Genomic DNA, 21,941 nt, shown 5'->3' with positions numbered 1-21,941 from the left:
TCACTTGAATGGGACAGTGCAGTACTTATTGACTAATCAATGTACGGGGCTGCCATGTTCCATCCCTTACATAGTTTAGTTTCGGCCGATGCTTGGGAAGCTTTCAATTTCAGACCAATCTCATATTGATGATCTATCCAAATAGGTGCATCAATAGCTCAGTCTACTTGAATGGGAGATAAAGTGCAGTTCTCAGTCATCAATATCAATTACAAGAAATATCAAAAAGACTGACCAACACCTCCAAACAGAAAACAAGTGTGAAGAGGTGCAAACTGAGACAACCAAGTCTATAATTCTAAGAAAAAATTGTTTTTTAGCCCAGGAGAATCATTGTATTAGGTTTAGGGTACCAACAAAGAATTACGCCTTGTCGCTGGCTGTTGGGATCTTATGAATTGGCCAATTTGTGTGCCAAGTACTTTCATTTTTAACATATCATCTATAGCACATATGCAGTTCCAATGTCATATATCCAATATTTGCATATTATAGAATTTAGGAGTGCAGCTGTTTTTTCTTAGCTTTATTGACTTGGTCATCTCAGCTTGCCCCTGTTTACACTTGTCCTATGTTTGGAGGTGACGGTCTTTTTTTTTTTTCATATTTGCGGTACACGCCCTCTGACTGAGCACTCCTCCTATCAACCTAAGGCATTTTTAATTAGAGATGTCCTTAAAATCTTAAGGTACTGTCACACTTAGCGATGCACCAGCGATCCCAACCAGCGATATGACGCGGTCAGGATCGCTGGTACATCGCTAAGTGGTCGCTAGTGAGCTGCCACAAAGGCAGATCTCACCAGCGACATTGCTGGGGTCGCTACTTACCTGTCACACTTGGCGATCCTGACGTCCTCCCGCCCGGCTCCACGCTCGTCTCTCCACAGGAAGCGCCGCAGGAAGCTGACGACGAGAAACGGTCAAGGACGTTCTTGCGCGATCAGCGATAACCAGCGGGGAGCGGGTCGTAGGTAAGTATCACACAGTGATATCGCTAGCAATATCGCTATAACGTCACAAGTTATAGCGATATTGCTAGCGATATTGCTTAGTGTGACAGGCCCTTTAGGCTTTTAGCCCTGAAGATGCATCATATTAGGTTAGAGTCCCAACAAAGAGGTATTCCTTGTCACTGACTGTTGGGCTCTCATGAATTGGCCAACTTGTGTGGCAAGTAAATCAAATAATACGTATTGCCTATTAATTGGCACTTCCAATAATCACATAAAAAAACTAAGAAAAACTGGAAGCTTTTTACCATAAAATTTATCCAAAGTTTATTTTAATCAATATTATGCAGCAATGCAAAAAAGGTATATGCAAAACAGGAGACAACAAATACAAAAAAAGCCGCAAAAATTCATGGTATAGACAGAAAATATTCATTGCACGAAATGACAAAAAGGCAAATTGTAGAATAAATAGTAGTTATAAGGTGCAAAAAATGCCTCCTAATCTAACATTCACAGGCCTAAACAAAAGAATAGGTGGTAAATTGTGGCACTAGGTTTCCATTATTTAAATAAGGTGCATGTGCAGCAATAAGAGAAATTCTCAAAAGTAGATCAATTAAGCAGTTAATCCCTTCTTAGAAAGCTTATGTCATATTAAATATAGTGCATATGCTAGAAATAAGAGAAAGTCTCGAAGGTATCTAGTACTAACTAATAACTACTATTTATTCTACCAATTGGCCTTTTTATGTCATTTTGTGCAATGAATATTTTCTGTCTGTCTATACCATGAATTTTTGCGGCCTTTTTTGTATTTGTTGTCCAATTTTTGCATATACCTTTTTTGCATTGCCGCATAATATGGATTAAAATAAACTTTGGATAAATTTTATGGTAATAAGCTTCCGTTTTTTTGTGTGTCAAGTATCTTAATAATTCACGGATTTTCTATAGTAGTAATGCAGTTCTAATCTCATTCTATGTTTGCATATTCTAGCATTTCAGAGTGCAGTTGTTTTTTCTTGGCTCAATCATCAACAGTTTGGTCCTGGGAAATCCCTTTAACAGGCAGAAATATGTAGCAACTATGGGGCGGATTCATCAAGGACGGCATAGTGAATGTTTGCGATACGCCAGTCTTGTTAGAGTAGGAGGCACTGCGTTCATTAAGAGGCTCAGGCCACATAAGGAATGTGGCGCATCTATGCGCCATGCCCGAAATGCTACTTCACTCAGAGACATAAACGCTGGCACATTTCATAAATGTGATGGGCAGGCAGGGCCATACCCTGTCCCAGCGCAGCCCATTTCAGTCGAACCGATTCACACTTGTGTGAAAAAGCCAAAAGTTGTAAAAAAAAAAAAAATAAATAAATTAAAAAAAAAAAAGGTCACCGAAACATTTTGGGACTTTTCAAAGCTTTAATGCTGCTTTTCTGACGTATAGTAAAGGGAGTATTTTTTCATAGTTTTTCTTTATTGCAATTTTTCTTCTGCATGAAAATATTCTGCTAATCCATCATCATTTAAGTCTCAAGCAGGCTGGAAGACTAGCGCAGCAGCAACTTCAAAGCAGACAAACGGATTACAGCAGATTATTTTCCCTTCTGTTAGTGTACTATTTATTGAGAGATTATTGTATTATAACATTACGCCATATTAAAGGACATTCGTTTTTTAACACTCAAATGAAAAAAATCTGATCTTTACAAATTAATAATACGGTTACAAATATATGAAAATATAGGGAAGCAAAACTAAAAATTTAAATGTGGCAGTCATTTCTGGTGAACTTGTCTGTGTCTGCATCTAGCTTCTCTCTCTCTAGAATCATGTTCCTTTAAATTCCAAAATCTGCAGTTTCAACGGATTCGTAAAAAAAACGGAACAAACGGATGGAAAAAACGGATGCAACTGATTAAACTGATCCGTTCTTTCGGCGGATCCGCTAGACAGATCAGTCGAAAAAACTGATAGTTTGCATCCGTTTTTCACCGATTTCGATGGATCCATCATTCCGTCAAAACGGCGGCTTTTGATGGATGCCAGAAAACTGAAGTGTGAAACAGGACTAATCTGTTCAACATTCTGCTAACAAAAGAAGGCAACTGTGTAGAGCCCATTATCCCATTTCTTATGCTATTTTCAAGGGGACCGTTCATTCAGACATCATTTTATGTACAAAAAAAGGGCACCCTAAACAATGTTCTAATCCTAACACCTAAGAGAAATTTGTCCTTCAGTTAAGGGTTGCATCGGATAGACAAACAAATAGCAAACCCATTAAAAGATGTTGAGTAGGATATATATTTTTTATTTTTGCAGACGGGCAATTAGAGCAGAGCTGTTCTTACCCCCCCATCTGCAAAAATAAAAACGGCTGAATCATCTGCTGTCAAAAAAAGAGGGTTCAGACTTTGAACCTGCATTAGCCCCTTACTGCCAGCTGACATGTGCCCGCAAAAGGCGCGAGCGGAATCTTGATCCTCCCGCGGCTATTAACTAGTTAAATGTCGCTGTCAAATGCTGACAGCTACATTTAACAAGAGCTTCCAGCCACCGTGGGTCAGCGATGCGTTGTCATCACAACCAAAGGTCTCCTGGAGATCTCTATGGTTGTTGATGACGGATTGCTATGAGCACCACCCTGTGGTCGGCGCTCATAGCAATGCTGTAAGGCTGGTTTCACAATAGCGCTTTTTTGCGCAGCGCATCATACGCATGCGTCATGCGTACCTATGTTTAACATGGCGTGTGCATGGTCTTGCGTTTCCACGCATTCGTATGCATTTCCGTGCGCACGCGGTCTTTCAAGGTGTGCGCCTAGGCGAGCCAGACGCAACCGGTTGCATTTTTGGGTCCGCGGAAAGGCGTAAAAAAAACGTATGTGAACTTGCGCACGGAATACGACAAAATAACGCATTACAGTCTATGGGAACACAGGCGTGCGCATGGACATGCGTTCGTCTGCGTTTTCGTGCGCATGCGTGGACACTGGTTTTAAAGGGAATCTGTCAACCTTTTTTTCGGCTTGCAGCTGCCGGCATAGACATCGGGGGCTTATCTACAGAATTCTGTAATGCTGTAGATAAGCCTCCGATGTAACCTGAAAGATAAGAAAAACGCGTTATATTATACTCACCGAGGTGGGCGGTCCGGTGGGCATTGCGGTCCGGTCCGACGCCTCCCTTCTTCATGCGATGACATCCTCTTCTCCCGTCCTGTAATGGCTGCGGCGCAAGCGCACTGCTCTGCCCTGTTGAGGGCAGAGCAGAATTCTGCAGTGCGCAGGCGCCGGACCTCTCCAGACGCCTGCGCATTGCAGGACTCTGCTTTGCCCTCAACAGGGCAGAGTAGTGCGCTTGTGCCGCAGCCATTACAGGATGGGAGAAGAGGACGTCATGGCACGAAGAAGGGAAGCGTCGGACCGGACCGCCCACCTCCGTGAGTATAATATAACGTGTTTTTCTTATCTTTCAGGTTACATCGGAGGCTTATCTACAGCATTACAGAATGCTGTAGATAAGCCCCCGATGTCTATGCTGGCAGCTGCAAGCCGAAAAAAAGGGTGACAGATTCCCTTTAAACCCTAGAGAACGAATGCGCATAAAAAACGCAAACGCATGCAAAAACGCATGATGCGTTTTTTGCCTGCGTTTCTATTGCGCAGGACGTGCTGCGCAAAAAAACGCTAATGTGAAATTAGCCTAATTCAGCTACATAGAGGTGATCTGTGCATCACCTCTATGTAGAAGAGCTGATTGGTTAATGGATGCTTCTAGCCTCCCATGGAGGCTACTGAAGTATGCCAAAAGTTACAAAAAAAAAAAAAAATAAAAAGTTTAAAAATATAAAAAAAACAAAATAAAACAAAAAACCTAAAGTTCAAATCACCCCCCTTTCGCCCCAATCAAAATAAAAAATGAAACCTACACATATTTGGTATCACCGCGTTCAGAATCGCCAGATCCATCAATAAAAAAAAAGGATTAACCTGATCGCTAAACGGCGTAGTGAGAAAAAAAAAAATCAAAACGCCACAATTATTTTTTTTGGTCGTCGTGACATTGCATTAAAATGCAATAACGGGCAATCAAAATAACGTATGTGCACAAAAGTGGTATAATTAAAAAATTAAAAACGTCCGCAAAAAATAAGCCCTCACCAACCCAAGATCACAAAAAATGGAGACGCTACGGGTCTCGGAAAAAAAATTGCGCCATTTTTTTTTTTTTTAGCAAACATTGGAATTTTTTTTTTATTACTTAGATAAAATACAACCTAGACATGTTTGGTGTTCATGAACTCCTAATGACTAGGAGAATCATAATGGCAGGTCAGTTTTAGCATTTAGCGAACCTACCAAAAAAATCCAAACAAAAGTGTGGGATTGCACTTTTTTTTGCAATTTCACCACACTTGGAATTTCTCTCCCATTTTCTGTTACATGTCACGGTAAAACCAATAATATCGTTGATTTGGACAAAGATGCAATACCTGTAACTTCTGTGGGGGCAAAGACCATGAATGTAGTTGTTGTTGCTGAGCTGGGGTATGTGACACTACATGGCCACCACTCCAAGTTTCAGAAGAATTCTATACAGGAAGGAACAGATAAGATAAAAACCATTACGCAAAACACGTACATTAAGTCAAGACGACTATAAGAAAATTTCCACGAACCGCTAAAATGCATTACAAAAAAAAAAAATTTGAAAAACAAGTGGACCTGCCAATCACTCCCTACTGATGCGGAAGTTAAAAATATAGGACTACGTAAAGGCATGGAAAGTCTATAAAGGCAAACATCCTATATGTTGTATGTGAATGTGATGGTTGGGGAAAAATAAACACAGCATGAGCCACATACATAGTTTTGCCATGTAAAATACCTTTGCAGGACTAGAAGTTCTTTTCCTCTTGGCAGGACTTGACAGTTCATCTACCTGGCTAGAAGGAATCATATGTAGTGGCAAGGGCTGCTGTGAAATTGGTGTTTGACTGAGGCCTAGTACAGATTCAGCATTCTGATGATGAGGTTTACAGGCCTAAGAATTATAAGAGAAAATATAGTTCTGTACAGTATGTATTCGTTTCCCCACTGGGAATCGGGGTTTATTTTTTACCTTTTAAACCACCTTTGGAGAAAAGAAAACACAAAAATGTGGCTTCACATACAGGATGCTGGTTCGGCTTAGTGAATACCAGCATTGACGAAAAAAATGACGATGTGATAAAAAGAAAATCTAATGTAACGGGTGTATATGGGTTCAAAGATGATCCACAAAGGTTCTTAATGGTACCCAAAATACAGGCACAGCTCACCTAACTTTCTCTGTTTGCCTTTGCCTAAGTTAACACGTACACAAACCAGTTTATGTTCTCAAGTAAAAAGAAACTTGCTAAGTAGCAAAAGTAACTTTTTAAGCTGGGCGTTTGAAGCAAATTACCCAACCTCTCACCTGCTGTGCTGAGTTCATGGCACCCTGCCTGGAGGTAAGCTCTGCGGGGATTGGTAGGCTCCATGCCTCCTCAATACTAGGAAGCAATTTAGTTTTACTCTGTAGACTACCTTGTGGAAGGTTACACAACTGAGCCTAGGAAAAATTATGTAAAAAGGAAATTTAACACAGGCCTAATTTATAACGAGCATGTCCACTACAACTTGCTGACAAGTGCCGAGTGTTTGCCAGACAGTAAACTTTAGAACTTGACTTTGTACAATTTAGAAATAAATTCGGGTAACCAGAACATAACCTTTGTGAGTATAAATTAAAATATATGGAACGTAAACTCATGTGACTTAAGAATATGGCACAAGAGTCAGGAAAGCCTGCCTTGTGGTCTCCAAGTGGGCAACTATATAAACACAGAACAAGACAATCCACATTAATATACTGAGGAGAATGGATGGAGTGACTTTAGGAAGGCTTATTCCACACTCTAACAATGCAAGCCATGGAACGGAATATGTAATGAAATCTTACAAATGAAGACATGACACATAACTCAGGAGGTTACATTCTGATTTACAGTCTTATGGTGTATGGACATGCTTCAGGGTCTCAAAAATGAAACAACTTGCAGGGATGGGAGGGAACTATACCTGTAAATACTTAATCCGTGCTGCAAGAGCAGACGTGTTACTACAGTTTTTGCTCCGTGTGGCATTTAGGTAGCATTTGATAGCATCCTGAGGCTGGTTGCATGATTCATACAATGTGCCTAGGTCCATCCAAGCTGCAGCATGGCCATGATCCAACTGGACAGCACAAATGTAGGCCTGCAGTGCATCCATAGGCTGGTTCTGCTGCTGATACAGCACACTGGAAAACAAGGCAGTCAACAACTTTACCAACAAGTCTTTATATATGTATCCAAATCATTTCAAGAGAAGGTATATGATAAATCTAGTCAAAGGACAGTGTTTGCAGGAGTTCTGACCACATGAAATAAGGTGGGGCAATTATGCAAAAAAAAATTCTTGCCTTTCTTCAAAGTTAAAAGGATAATTTTCAATTTTAATCTTTATTTACACAGAATTTCTTAATACAAACTGAAATGCTTAGGCGAATGATGTGGAGCGCAGAGACTTGTCCTTCATCTGCGCACATCACATGTGCTGATCGCTACCAAAGCACTGTGATGATGTATTTCTAAAGGTGAGAAAGTGAAATAGATAGGAAAAGCGAGAGAGAGTGGGAGCGAGAGAGAGTGGGAGCGAGAGAGAGTGGGAGCGAGAGAGAGTGGGAGCGAGAGAGAGTGGGAGCGAGAGAGAGTGGGAGCGAGAGAGAGTGGGAGCGAGAGAGAGTGGGAGCGAGAGAGAGAGATAGAGTGAGTTAGAGAGTGAGAGAGTGTGAGTGAGACAGCAGCTTATTTCATTCTTCCTAGCAAGTACATTGGCTCCAAAAAGCAGCAACACTGAGAATGTAGGGGCAAATGTAACTGAATGAAAATAGTTGTGATGCTGCATAAGAACTGCTGCATTTTCATCTGTAGATGGTATTCCATTGAAATAAATTTACCATGAATAAACTGCACAGAAGTAAAGAAAATCCTTAGCACAAAAAGCTTTTCCTAATGGCTGTCATTCATTACATTTCAAAGAAAATGATCAATACTTAGACGTCTACCTCATGGATAGAGCAGGAAAATGTGGCCCACAACTCCTATCCACCGTCTGATCAGATACAGGAGAAACCTGGAGTGCTGAGGTAAGAAGAGGCTGCTCACACTCCTGTCCACCCTACTTGAGAAACCAGGGGAGCGGAGCAGTGATGAGCAAATGTGCTTGATAAGGTATTAACCGAGCATGCTCTGGTGCTAACCGTGTGTCTTCGGAATGCTCGAAAAATATGTTAAGCGACCCCACAGCTGCATGTCTCGCAGCTGTTCGAAAACTGCAATACATGCAGAGATTGCATATTTTTCGAGCAAGCCGAAGACACTTAGTTAACACTAAAGAGTGCTTGGATAAGGCTAGTTTCACACTAGCGTTTTTGAGCGCAGCGACGGCCTGCGCACGGCCGGCGCTAAGCCCCGCCTCCGCCGGTAGCTCCGCCTACCGGTGCATGACGCTGCATGCGCCCTGCGTCCCCTATCTTTATCACTGGGGGCGCAGGCCGTGCGCAGTATGCGTTTGGCGGCGCATGCGCCTTTTTGACGGTGCGCCGGCGCAACCAAACTGCAGCAGGTTGCGTTTGGCGCAGGTCGGCGCACCGTCAAAAGGACGCATGCGCCGCCAAATGCATACTGCGCACGGCCTGCGCCCCCAGTGATAAAGATAGGGGACGCAGGGCGCATGCAGCGTCATGCGCCGGTAGGCGGAGCTACCGGCGGAGGCGCGGCAGGGGGCGGGGCTTAGCGGCGGCCGTGCGCAGGCCGTCGCTGCGCTCAAAAACGCTAGTGTGAAACTAGCCTTAGACCTTATCCAAGCACAATCTAATATTGGAGAGATCAGGAGTGTTGAAATAAGAAGAGGAGGCTGCTTACAATGCTGTCCATCCAGTCTCTGTCTTGCCTGATCTAATACTGGAGATACTAGGAGTGCTGCGGTAAGGAAGAGGCTGCTCATACTGCTGTCCATCCTATGCCTGATCTAATATTGGAGATATCAGGAGTGCTGAGATAAGAAGAGGAGGCTGCTTACAATGCTGTCTATCTGCTTTGTCTTATCTAATTACTGGAGATACCAGGAGTGCTGAGGCAAGAAGAGGCTGCTCACATTTATATTCAGTCTCTGTTACTGAATGCCGAGTGTCTACTGTGCCCAGGCGATGGCTATACGGTGTAGGTTTTCTCCAGGACACAGCAGCAGTTTCTTAATGCATTTCTACTGACATTTTGTATATTTAATATTTTCTATTTCCCAGAACACCCATTTAAAGAGAAAATAAGCTCTAGACCAAAAATATATTTTAAAATTTATATTGTGCATATTCCAAATATAAGGAAGAGACTAATAAAGGTCTAACATACCCTATTGAACACCATGTGTCCGCACTTGCCTCCGACTTATCGATAGATTGCCTGTACGATATAAAGGCATCCTGAACCTTGCCAATACTGGAATAGCACCTTTCAACAGAAGGAATAGATATTAGAAGGCATGGAAGCAAAACCCTGAAATTACATTACCTAAAAAAAGATTTGGTGCCGTTTTACATCAAAGAAAAACTCCAAATCTCAAAAAATTAAAAATGTTTCTATCAAATCATTCTATAAAGCATTCCTTACATTTGTTAAAGGCCCATTCACAATTTCTTATTGTATGGTACACATTTAGGATAAACTAGGTACTGTACTAACGGCTAGGCCCAAGTCAATTCTGAAAACAATAGGGAGAGTCGTTAGGGCATTTTTTCACATATGGATACTCTCAGCAACCCACTGTGCATGAGAACTGCAACATAACTGTTTGCACAGAAGTTGGCAAGAAGCACTGCTGTCTAGGCAAAGGGTGAAGGACAGCTTTGGCTCCTTGACTAAAGGGATTATGGGGTCTCAGCAATTAGAACTTCACCAATTAGGAATTGACAGCGAATCCTAGAGATACGCTATAGACATATGCTATAGAGTACTATAGCAGAGTAATGTTCTGTAAATATATGGAAGTAGTTTTTGTATTCTTCAACAGCACTACCCACCAGTCAGAATTTAAAGAGGAAGAAATTTCCGTCCCTACCCTCAAACTATAAAGATGAGATGTCCAGTGCACTTCTGTTATCTTGATAACACTTGTAATTGTATGTGACAGGAGCTGCTTCTCACTGCTTCCCCTCCTCCCTATCTGGGACAAATATGTCACACACCAGTGTGAATCGTACCCCTGTGAGCAACAGCCAGTCTGAGAAGAGGGGTGTGGCCGCACTCCCTGTTCTTTGCAGAGAACCAGTTATTACCAGTTGACTGGCTGATTGTAACAGTATGGAGCTGCACACTGCTGTAATATCCCAGATGGAGGGGTGAGCATTGAAGAGCAGCACCTTTCAACACCAGCCCGCTGATAATGTCTCCCTGTCTGCTGTCCAATGTTAGGGGGCGTGGCCTGCTCCCTGCTAGTTGCCCTGCAGCGAAGGAGACATCATAGAGTTGCCTTCTTGCTACTATAAGCCAGAAGGAGTGGAGGAGGGGGTTGTCAGACCCCACCTCCACCACGCCCCCTCTTCTCAGACTGGCTGGTACTTAGTGAGAAGAGTCACAATCCTGAGTGACGTATTGTCCCAGATGGGAGAGGGGGAACAGTGATGGGCAGCTCCTGTCATACGGAATTACAAGTGTTTGAAAATAATGCACTGGGCACCTCACCTTTATATTTTATGAGGGAGGGACAGTACAATTTATTTTTAATCTCCCAGGAAGTACCCCTTTAAGAACTTAAAACAAATAGTGCCAATAACATACAAGAAGAATAGTTATATTAATAAAAATTTAATATGATTACCTTCCAAGGAAATACCAGGACTGACCAGAGTTGGGATCTGCCTCTAATGATCGCTGCAGATACTGAATAGCATAGCTGGCCTTTGTGGCTTTATCTCCCAACTGATCGATAGTGTGATGCATCCATCCTAATGAAACATAAAAGATAATCAGCTTAAAAAAAAAAAATAAATACAGAAAATTGGCTGAACTGCAATCATATCCATCAAGAGAACTGGACTGTGGTCTTGTAGAACAAAAATCTTAAGTATTTTCTGCTTTTACCATATTCTTTATGAAAAGGATTCCCACTCCTTACTGGATTTTATAAAATTTAGCAGAACTACATTTATACACATTTCAAGAAGCGACAACACCACTCTCTGCTGACCCACTGTTTCTCATGATCCATGGGTATGAAGCTGGATATAAGCAAAGTAATGGGTGATAAGATACTGAATGGACTCCTAATAAGTAGAACGATGAATAGTATAGAATTGTTTGCTATTACAGATGTATGTAGAGAACGTTTTCAAGACATCCCCTTGTAACAAGGCAGACGGCTCACAATCATAACCATTAACCATAGGACAAAGATTTTGCAGGGAAGAGAGCATAGCTTTCATACCTAACTGCTGTAAAACAGTTGCTTTTACTTGAATAGGAAGGTTTTCAGTCTGCAGAAGTTGCTCATATGCTTCTTTTGCAGAGTGGTACTTTCTCTGTTAATAGAAACAAAAATTACATACCACAAAAGTGAAATAATAAACAGTGCACAGCGCAGTGGCAGCAGCTAAAAAACACCAAAAATATTGCCAACCTCAATACAAGTCTTGCATGTCTAAAACAGAACTAATTTTTCAAAAATCTTTTAATACATAAAAATCAGCACCTTTTTTGGGGCAGCTGCTTTGTGCTTTCACTGCACTAGTTTTTACCAATGTCGATTTATTCTGTAAATTTTTAGGAGGTTCATCTAATTTTTTTTGCAGGAGCCCCAGACTCCTCAGCTTTCTCTTTTCTCCTTATTTACAGGTCGGACCAGTGGCATCATCGAAACACTAGCCCAAACTACGAGCTCTCTGCTACTATAAGCCAGGGGCACTTTGTAGCTTTTTTTTTATATATAGTCAGAACATCAAACAGAATATTACATTTATAAAGGATTGTAACAACACAAAGCCCCAAAATCAGTGAACACATCAGATTTCAACAGTTGAAACAGTACAATGTTTTCCATAGAAAATGATACATTTTAATATAAAGCCTTGTTACCTGCGTTTCGTACAGGTGAGCAATGTGAAACTGGACTGTATGACGAGAAAAAAAAAATAAATTAGAACAGAGGATTGAATCTACTGCATTAACACCAGAGTAATAATATATAATGTAAGGGATTAGATCACAAGTGGCTTTAAAAAGACAAAATGATGTATGACTTCTTGCCATTTTGACATGCACTCCATAAATTGTCAGTCACACAAAGTAGATCTCTGCATATCTTCAGCAACAATTGAAAACCAACGACCATAACAAAAGACTTTGGAGTAGAAACTTAACATTTTCTTCATAAAAAGTGGGCAACCTATGAATGCCAATTCACTTAGTTGGTGGTTTTAGGCTGTGTTCCCATGTCAGGAATTCCCGCGGATCTTATGCGTTTTTGCCACTTTTTTTCGCAGCGAAAACGCATAAAATAAGCAGCCCATTGAATGAGAAAAAAAAGCAGCAGGTTCATTCTTTTTGCAGAATCGCGGGAATTCCGCACACATAGGAATGCACTGTTCTGCTTACTTTCCACATGTGGCTAAGCCCACCATGCGCAAAGTAAGCAGAAAATGTGCGGATGGTACCCAGGGTCTGGAGGAGAGGAGACTGTACTCCAGGCCCTGGGTACCATATTCCTGTAAAAAAAAAAAAAAAAGAAATTAAAATAAAAAAAATTGTGATATTCTCACCTTCTGGCGTCCCCCGCAGAGTTCCCAAGCCTCAGCGATGCTTCCGGCAAGTCCCATTCCCAGTGATGCCTTGCGACAATGACCTGTGATGACGTAGTGGTCTCGCGAGATGCTACGTTATCTGGGGTCAATGTCGCAAGGCATTACTGGGAACGCGACTCTCCGGGAGCATCGCTCAGGCCTGGGGATGCTGGAAGGTAAGAATAACACGATTTTTTATTTTATTTTGTTTTTATTAGTTTTAACATTATATCCTTTTACTACTAATGCAGCATAGGCATCCTCAATAGTAAAAAGTTGGTCACACTTGTCGAGTGTGAGCAACCTGTCAATCAGTTTTCCAAGCGATGCTACAGATTACTTGGAAAACGCTAGTATTCTGCAAGCCAATTAAGCTTGCAAAACGCTAGTTTTTTGCGAGAATTACGCATGCAGATTTCTCGCGGCAGGGAGTTGCGGAATTGCCGTGGAAAATTCCACGAAAAATCCGCACGTGTACACATAGCCTTAGGCTTCGAGGTCCAGTGCGGGTTACTACTTAGTGATATGTGTGCAGAATCATACAAGTACCGCACACAAGACTACTAAGCATAGAAAGAGCAGGGATTTAAAGAAAAAAAGTTATACTAAGTATTTGGCTACAAACCTGCTCAGCAGCTCCCACAATTTAATGTAAAGCTGGTAGATCAGACATTACAGGTTCCCTTTACCTACATACCCCGCAGCAACAGACCGTGGATCTTGTCAGCGGTGTCTAAAGACTGTGGCATCATTCAGACGTCCTTAAGTCATGTACGTTTTCTGCTTGTCATGAGAAGAACAAGTACCCTGTTACAGTCTGAGTTCTTTATAAAATTAGTTTTTTTTGCAGGCAGAGTGGTGCTCAAAAAAAAAAATATCACAGAGTTATTTTTGCACAGATCAAAATGACTCATAGAAGTATATGGGTCAGTGTAAATCACGGATAGCATCGACATTATAACAGGTTGAAGTTCTGCAGTTTATTTTATATATTTTTTCCATCAGTAACAAAAAAAAAAATCACTGATGAAACAGTGATGGCAAAAACTGACCAAACAGTGATGAAAACCAGATCCAAATCACTGATGAACGGACATTTTTTTTTGAGAGAAAAATCGTGGATGTCTGAATGAGTCCTAAAGGGAACCTGCAATCATGATTTTATTCCACTGTTTCCATAGTGTTAATCACAATGGGGAAAAGCTTTCTAAACATGTCACTGTGTGAACAGTCTGATGTTCTGAGGAGTCTTGAAATTCAACAGCACATAAAAATAAGAAACTTTGAAATACATCTTATCAGAATAATTTCCTTCTTTTCCTTCCCAGAGTTTTATTTCACACAATAAACAGATAAAATCTGTGTTCAATGAAGACAGATTTTAAAATTCCTAAAATAAGAGGTGACAGTTTGAGGGTTTAAAATGTTATGACGAAGGAGACACAAGATATTCTGCTGTAAGCTCTAGTGAAATGATGCTACACAGAACTTTATGGGCACCAACCACCATCTCCTGGCTCAGAAATAAGTAAATTGCTATTCACTGCAAAACCAAAATTGGAGAATGAATCAGCAGTCCAAGAGGATAAAGAAGAGGATTTCCCTACTACCATAATATATATTACAGTGTTTCTTATTTTCACATGTATTGGTTAAAAAAAACCAACACTACAATTAGTCTTTAATTTGATCCCAATCAAGAGGTGAGCAGTTGAGGACAAGCCTAGTACATTTTGGCGCATGTGCAATAAAGGGGGGGGGGGGGGGGGAGAATGATTGGAGATGGAAAAGGGGCAACAGCTCTCCAAAAACAATTTAAAGAGAACTTATCACCAGGGCTGTGGAGTCGGAGCTCATTTTGGTGGAGTCGGTATAAAATGGACCAACCCCGACTCCTAAAATATATAATAAATTGGGTACAGTAGTTCAATGCAGAATGTGCTGAATATTTTTTCATAGGACTTTGGGAAAGTTATGAAATGTCCTATAAATGGCTGTTCTATTCATGATCTAAGGCTACATTCACATGCAGCGTTTTTCCTGCTTTTTTTGAGGATACGTTTTTCAACTGCAAAAGCAGATCAGCTTTTTAAAAAACCGCATCACCTGAAAGGTTTATGAGCTCATAGATAATGTTTTCAATAGCAAAAGCAGATTAGAAATCTGCTCTATCCATTTACCAATATCTGTCTATCCATATCTTATCTGTACCAAAGAGAATGAAAGCCGGGTAGCACACAGACTAACACTCTTTTTTTTTTTTTTAGCACCAGTCAGGTACACCTCATAGCTGCCCAAAAGGACGCCCAGGACAGGCATTGCTCGTCTTCAGTAACACATCAACATAAACTGATAGTTGGAATAAATAGACTGCATTCATCACCACATCTTCTTAAGGTGCAGGCTTTATTTTCACATGTAGGGGTGTGCAGTACGAGGTTCTGCAGCAGCGGAGGTGTGCGGTATGAGGTTCTGCGGAACAGTATGAGGTTCTGCCCCCTCCTAGGTTTGATCCTGGCCTCGCCCATGGTGTGAATGTATCCTGTGGATCTAGGCTTTGTCTTAGCTAAGATAAGTCATAGTGTTCTATATATAAGTTTGGACACACCTTCTCATTCAAAGAGCTTTCTTTATTTTCATGACTATGAAGATTGTAGATTCACTCTGAAGGCATCAAAACTATGAATTTACACATGTGGAATTATAGAATTAGCAAAAAAGTGTGAAACAACTGAAAATACTGTATGTCTTATATTCTAGGTTCTTCAAAGTAGCCACCTTTTGCTTTGATTACTGCTTTGCACACTCCTGGCATTCTCTTGATGAGCTTCAAGAGGTAGTCACCGGAAATGGTTTTCACTTCACAGGTGTGCCCTGTCAGGTTTAATAAGTGGAATTTCTTGCCTTATAAATGGGGTTGGGACCATCAGTTGTGTTGTGCACAAGTCTGGTGGATACACAGCTGATAGTCCTACTGAATAGACAGTTAGAATTTGTATTATGTCAAGAAAAAAGCACCTAAGTAAAGAAAAACGAGTGGCCATCATTACTTTAAGAAATGAAGGTCAGTCAGTCTGAATATTTGGGAAAACTTTGAAAGTGTCCCCAAGTTCAGTGGCAAAAACCATCAAGCGCTACAAAGAAACTGGCTCACATGAAAACAGCCCCAGGAAAGGAAGACCAAGAGTCACCTCTGCTGTGGAGGATAAGTTCATCCGAGTCACCAGCCTCAGAAATCGCAGGTTAACAGCAGCTCAGATTAGAGACCAGGTCAATGCCACACAGAGTTCTAGCAGCAGACACATCTCTACAACAACTGTTAAGAGGAGACTTTGTGCAGCAGGCCTTCATGGTAAAATAGCTGCTAGGAAACCACTGCTAAGGACAGGCAACAAGCAGAAGAGACTTGTTTGGGCTAAAGAACACAAGGAATGGATATTAGACCAGTGGAAATCTGTGCTTTGGTCTGAGGAGTCCAAATTTGAGATCTTTGGTTCCAACCACCGTGTCTTTGTGCGACGCAGAAAAGGTGAACGGATGGACTCTACGTGCCTGGTTCCCACTGTGGACCATGGAGAGGGAGGTATGATGGTGTGGGGGAGCTCTGCTGGTGACACGGTTGGATTTATTCAAAATTGAAGGCATACTGAACCAGCATGGCTACCACAGCATCTTGCAGCGACATGCTATTCCATCCGGTTTGCGTTTAGTTGGACCATCATTTATTTTTCAACAGGACAATGACCCCAAACACACCTCCAGGCTGTGTAAGGGCTATTTGACCAAGAAGGAGAGTGATGGGGTGCTACACCAGATGACCTGGCCTCCACAGTCACCAGACCTGAACCCAATAGGTTGGGGTGAGCTCGACCGCAGAGTGAAGGCAAAAGGGCCAACAAGTGCTAAGCATCTCTGGGAACTCCTTCAAGAAGACCATTTCCGGTGACTACCTCTTGAAGCTCATCAAGAGAATGCCAAGAGAGTGCAAAGCAGTAATCAAAGCAAAAGGTGGCTACTTTGAAGAATCTAGAATATAAGACGTATTTTCATTTGTTTCACACTTTTTTGTTAATTATATAATTCCACATATGTTAATTCATAGTTTTGATGCCTTCAGAGTGAATCTACAATTTTCATAGTCATGAAAATAAAAAAACTCTTTGAATGAGGTGTGTCCAAACTTTTGGTCTGTACTGTATATATGTAATTGATATTACATAGTGTATAACATTTACAATTTATTAGTTTTTTTGTCTCTAAAGTTGTATGCCAATAAATATATATTATGTTCTATCTAAATATCTTGATTATTGTATCATAAAAATGATTACATGTCTGATGTTCACATTGTACTACAATAAATTTTTCACTTAAATATAAGCAATATATGTGGGAGTCGGAGTTGTGGAGTCGGTCTAAGGGAAATTAAAGAGTCGGAGTCGCAGGTTTGGCTTACCGACTCCACAGCCCTGCTTATCACAACTTTGCAACGTAAAGTAAATACATAGCTGTAAAGGTGCTGATTACATTTACAGCTTAGGTGACGAAATACACTTTGTGGTTCTTCTCTAATCGTCATTTGAAGTTTTCTACCGATTACATTTCGGTGCACAGGGACTGAACTGTGCACTGCGTCTTCTCCTCCCTGTCTGTGGCCCATGCCTCCAGTTTTTGAATAGTAGTTCACGGTTTTTTGGGTGACTGCTTCTATTTGAAGTCTACTCTTCACACAGAGGAGGCAGACTAACAGACCGAGGAATCACATACATGGAAGAGAAGACCCAGTGCACAGTCCAGTGCCTATGCACCAAAATCTAAACAGAAACAGTCAAATGGTGATTACAGAATCACAAAGTGAATTTCTCCATCAAAGGTATCAATTTATTCGGTAATACAGCGTAATTGCAGCCATGTCTTTACTTTACAAAATCATGCTGACTGGTTTTCTTTAAAGAAGCACTCCTCCCATCAAAGTTTTTATCCCCTTAATATGGTGCAATCATTATTATATAGCACTGTGTATTTACAATTGCTCAATTTTTCCTTTCTACCCAGCTAAATCTTCTCTTTTCTCTGCTCTTTGTAGAAACGGGACTTTCTTGCCCCTGCAGAAATCATTCCCCTCTCCAACTCCTGACCCTGGTGGTCGGCGCTCATTGCAAGTGAGTAATTCTGCTACATACAGGTGATCTGATCATTCTCTGTATGTAGCAGAGCCGATCGGACAAGTGCAGCTTCTAGTCTCCCATGGAGACTGTTGACGCATGCAAAAAGTTTAAAAAAAAAAAAAAAGGTTTTAAAAAATATAAAAAAAATATAGTTCAAATCATCCCCCTTTCGTCCCATTCAAAATAAAATTAAAAAAAGGTCAAACATACACATATTTGGTACCGCAGCGTTCAGAATCGCCTGATTATAAAAGAATTAACCCGATAAAATTGAAAATGACAGAATTACGTTTTTTTTTTGGTCGCAGCAACATTGCATTAAAATGCAATAAAGGGCGATCAAAAGATTGTATCTATAACCAAAATTTTATAATTAAAAAAGACAGCTTGGAATGCAAAAAAAAGCCCTCAAGGCTAGTTTCATACTAGCGTTTTTTAGCACTGCACTTCGTGCGCAATAGAATCACATGCAAAAAAACACATCATGCGTTTTGTATGCATTTGCTTTTTGTAGGCGCATGCGTTTTAACCAGTTTCTAGCCATGTTAACTCTTAAAACGCATGCGATTTTAAACGCAGGCGTGCGCATATCCATGTGCACGCCTGTGTTCCCATAGACTATGATGTGATTTTCTTTGCGCATTCCGTGCGCAAGCATTTTTTTGAGACAGGTCGGACGGACCAAAAATGCAACAGGTTGCGTCCGGCGCGCCTAGGCGCACACTACAAAAAAACGCATGCGCACAAAAACGCATACGAAAGAGTGCATACGCTAGACCATGCGCCCCTATGTTAAAGATAGGGGCGCAGGACACATGCGCATGGACGCGCAGCGCTAAAAAACGCTAGTGTGAAACCAGCCTCACCCAACATACAAAAAATGGAGATGCTCTGGAAACTCGAATTTCTTTTCACCACTTAAAAAAAAGAACCTAGACATGTTTGGTGTCTATGATCTTGTAATGACCTGGAGAATGAATCAAAAAATGTCCCAATAAGTGCAATGTACACTTCACATGATATCATAACAAAAAATTCCCATATACCGCTACATAGGAAAAAATGAAGAGATCCCAAATATAATAAAAAAAACACAATTTTATTTGATATATCCAATAAAATCCATACAATTAAAAAAGCAAAATGCCATATAGGGGACGCTAGAGCACACAATATAAAGAAATACAAAACATAAAAATGGACAATGTTATCAATCTATAGGCAGACTGAAAACGGCATTCCTCACAGTATAAACAAAAAGCATTCATGTGCAGGTATATATTAATGCTCAAAATGTGCTGACAATATAGCATCTAATGCAATCTAAAGCATCCAAAATAAATGCCCAACATGCCCAAGTGAAAATTATTTTAAAGTCCAGTTTATGTATAATATAAAAAGTGTTACCACAATGGTAACTATAACACCTGTATGGAGATATGAGACTGTAATTACAAAACTCCACACACACACAGTAGTGACACTACACCAAAAGTGACAATGCTTGAACCATTGTATAATATTACATAAGTCCTAATTTATAACAATTACATATATTAATAAAGTGACCATATTATTTTATTATATTTGATATAATGAGGACTGTATTTGTTTTTTATTTTTATTTTCTCACAAAGCACTGTTACTTTAATAATGGTAATAGTGATATAAAAATAAACGAATCATTTTCTTGGCACTGATTAATTATGCACTGTCACTTTATTTGCAATCAGTTGACTATTATGCACGGTCACTATTAATATTATTATATGTAATTATGTTATAAATTAGGACTTCAAGCATTGTCACTTTTGTTGTATTGTCACTACTGTGTCACTTTTTTAGGATATATCTTATAATATTATTTTAGTAAAGATGAGCACCATCACTTTAATATTATATCACATTCTCTGAAGAATTGATGCACTTATGAGTGATTTACGAGATATAATAGTAATTAGGGCACGGATTTTACAATTCCTTCTGTTTAGATTATACGCCCAGCTAAGATTCGGTAATCCTTTTCCACCGGATCATGGGGAAGTAGCGGTTTGGCAAGTGCACATGCGCTGTTTTCCCTGGCTCCCGTCACTTCTGATGACTCTCTTACACTGACATGCAGAGTTTGGCTTGCATGTCATTGAGGGTTGTGAGGAAGTACGACATAGGGGGCGAGGTTGAAGCGTCATGCGCCAATGTTTGCTGACTGGCTCCCACAGCGATCCTCTCCTATTGGCATCTGTACAAAAACTGGGCCGCCCCCTCACCCTAGACACGCCCCCCGGAAGAAGCTGGCGACGAAACGCGCGTTGGGGTGAGGGGACGCCACGAGCACCTACTTCCATCATTGGTAAATATAGTTTACTACTTACCTATCTTATTGGTTTGATTGTGGGCTTTGTAAACTGATTCATAACGGGATTTTTATCCTATTTAGAATTTCTATGTGTTACCATACACGGAAGTTTTTGCAATTATAGCCTCATATCAACATACACTGGAGTTTTGTAATTACAGTCGCATATCTCCATACAGGTGTTATATTTACCATTGTGGTAACACTTTTTATATTATACATAAACTGGACTTTAAAATAATTTTCACTTCGGCATGTTGGGCATTTATTTTGGATGCTTTAGATTGCATTAGATGCTATATTGTCAGCTCATTTTGAGCATTAATATATACCTGCACATGAATGCTATTTTTTTATATTGTGAGGAATGCAGTTTTCAGTCTACCTACAGCTTGATAACATTGTCCATTTTTATGTTTTGTATTTCTTTATATTGTGTGCTCTAGCGTTCCCTATACGGCATTTTGCTTTTTTAATTGTATGGATTTTATTGGATATATATTTGGGATCTCTTCAATTTTTCCTATGTAGCGGTATATGGGAATTTTTCGTAATGACCTGGAGAATCATAATGGCAGGTCAGTTTTAGCATTTAGTGAACATGGTGGGGAAAAAAAAAACTGTGGGATTGCAATTTTTGTGCAATTTCACCGCACTTGGAAGTTTTTTTTCCCCCATTTTCTAGTACACGACATGGTAAAATCAATGGTGTGGTAGGACAACTCGTCCTCACGTGGCCATTTTGACCAAAAAATAAAAAAATTTATGGCTCTGGGAAGAAGGGGAGCAAATAATAAAAGTACAAAACCAAAAATACCTCTGGTAGTTAAGGGGTTAAATGATTTGTACCAGTTAATCTATTATAGGGGATGACTTTTTGATTGCTGAGGGGTCCGATAGTTGTGAAAAACACCATTCAGGACATCGCTCTTCAGCACTTTCGCTCCATTCATGTTCTATGGGACTGCTAGGAGACAGCCGAGAGCTGATCTCAACCATCTCTGGCGGTTATGGAGTGAGAACATATCAATGATACCATAAGTTTAAGCTTAGCACAAAAGAACACAAACATAAATGTACTTACTTTCAGCTTTGGACAAAGTGCAGGGATTGCAGTCAATCAAAGCCAACTGAAAATGCTGTGGGAAATTAAAAATAAAAAAAATCATCTATATGAAGAGGAACAACCAAACAATGCTAGACAGAGGTTACCTGAAAAGAATTAACACTTTTTCATTTCTAAATGCATCCAAACAATATATTGAAATCAGTTAATATCCCACGTAATGGAAGGCAGCTGCAATATTCTAATGATTTCAGAATGTAGAAATAGAAACCCAAGATTCAGGAAGGAATAGCCAGGTCTCTTATGTTTAATAACTTGACAGCTGTCAGGCCTTAGTCATCGGAGGAACACTTTTTTTCCTTTTGCAATGATTATTAACATGACTACAAAATAACGATAATTTACAGATTCAATGCACACACCTGTAAAAATTCATGTACCCTTGTTGCATACATGTACACGACTATACCAGCCTAATATGGGGCCGTTACCATGG

General features: G+C 40.4%; 1 protein-coding gene across 3 annotated transcripts in view; it reads right to left on the bottom strand.

The window, feature by feature from the left end:
* LOC141076154 (lysine-specific demethylase 6A) overlaps nt 1-21,540 on the bottom strand; it is a 99,697-nt gene extending 78,157 nt beyond the window's left edge. Inside the window, exons 1-9 of one of the 3 annotated variants that reach the window (XM_073563489.1) lie at nt 21,464-21,540; nt 12,152-12,186; nt 11,505-11,598; nt 10,899-11,025; nt 9,434-9,532; nt 7,062-7,281; nt 6,418-6,552; nt 5,848-6,003; nt 5,453-5,551 (exon numbers count right to left, since the gene is read on the bottom strand). In XM_073563489.1, coding sequence (XP_073419590.1) covers nt 5,453-5,551; nt 5,848-6,003; nt 6,418-6,552; nt 7,062-7,281; nt 9,434-9,532; nt 10,899-11,020 — 831 coding nt within the window. In that variant the 5' untranslated portion in view covers nt 11,021-11,025; nt 11,505-11,598; nt 12,152-12,186; nt 21,464-21,540. The remainder of the gene's footprint in view (nt 1-5,452; nt 5,552-5,847; nt 6,004-6,417; nt 6,553-7,061; nt 7,282-9,433; nt 9,533-10,898; nt 11,026-11,504; nt 11,599-12,151; nt 12,187-21,463) is intronic. The other 2 variants (XM_073563491.1, XM_073563490.1) reach the window with 2 other exon arrangements.
* Nucleotides 21,541-21,941: the final 401 nt, after the last annotated feature.

This window comes from Dendrobates tinctorius, unplaced genomic scaffold (assembly GCF_039654945.1).
Source record: "Dendrobates tinctorius isolate UK_male_01 unplaced genomic scaffold, ASM3965494v1 ptg000391l, whole genome shotgun sequence".
NCBI classification, from domain to species: Eukaryota; Metazoa; Chordata; class Amphibia; order Anura; family Dendrobatidae; genus Dendrobates; species Dendrobates tinctorius.
This window is presented reverse-complemented; position numbering and strand designations above follow the sequence as displayed.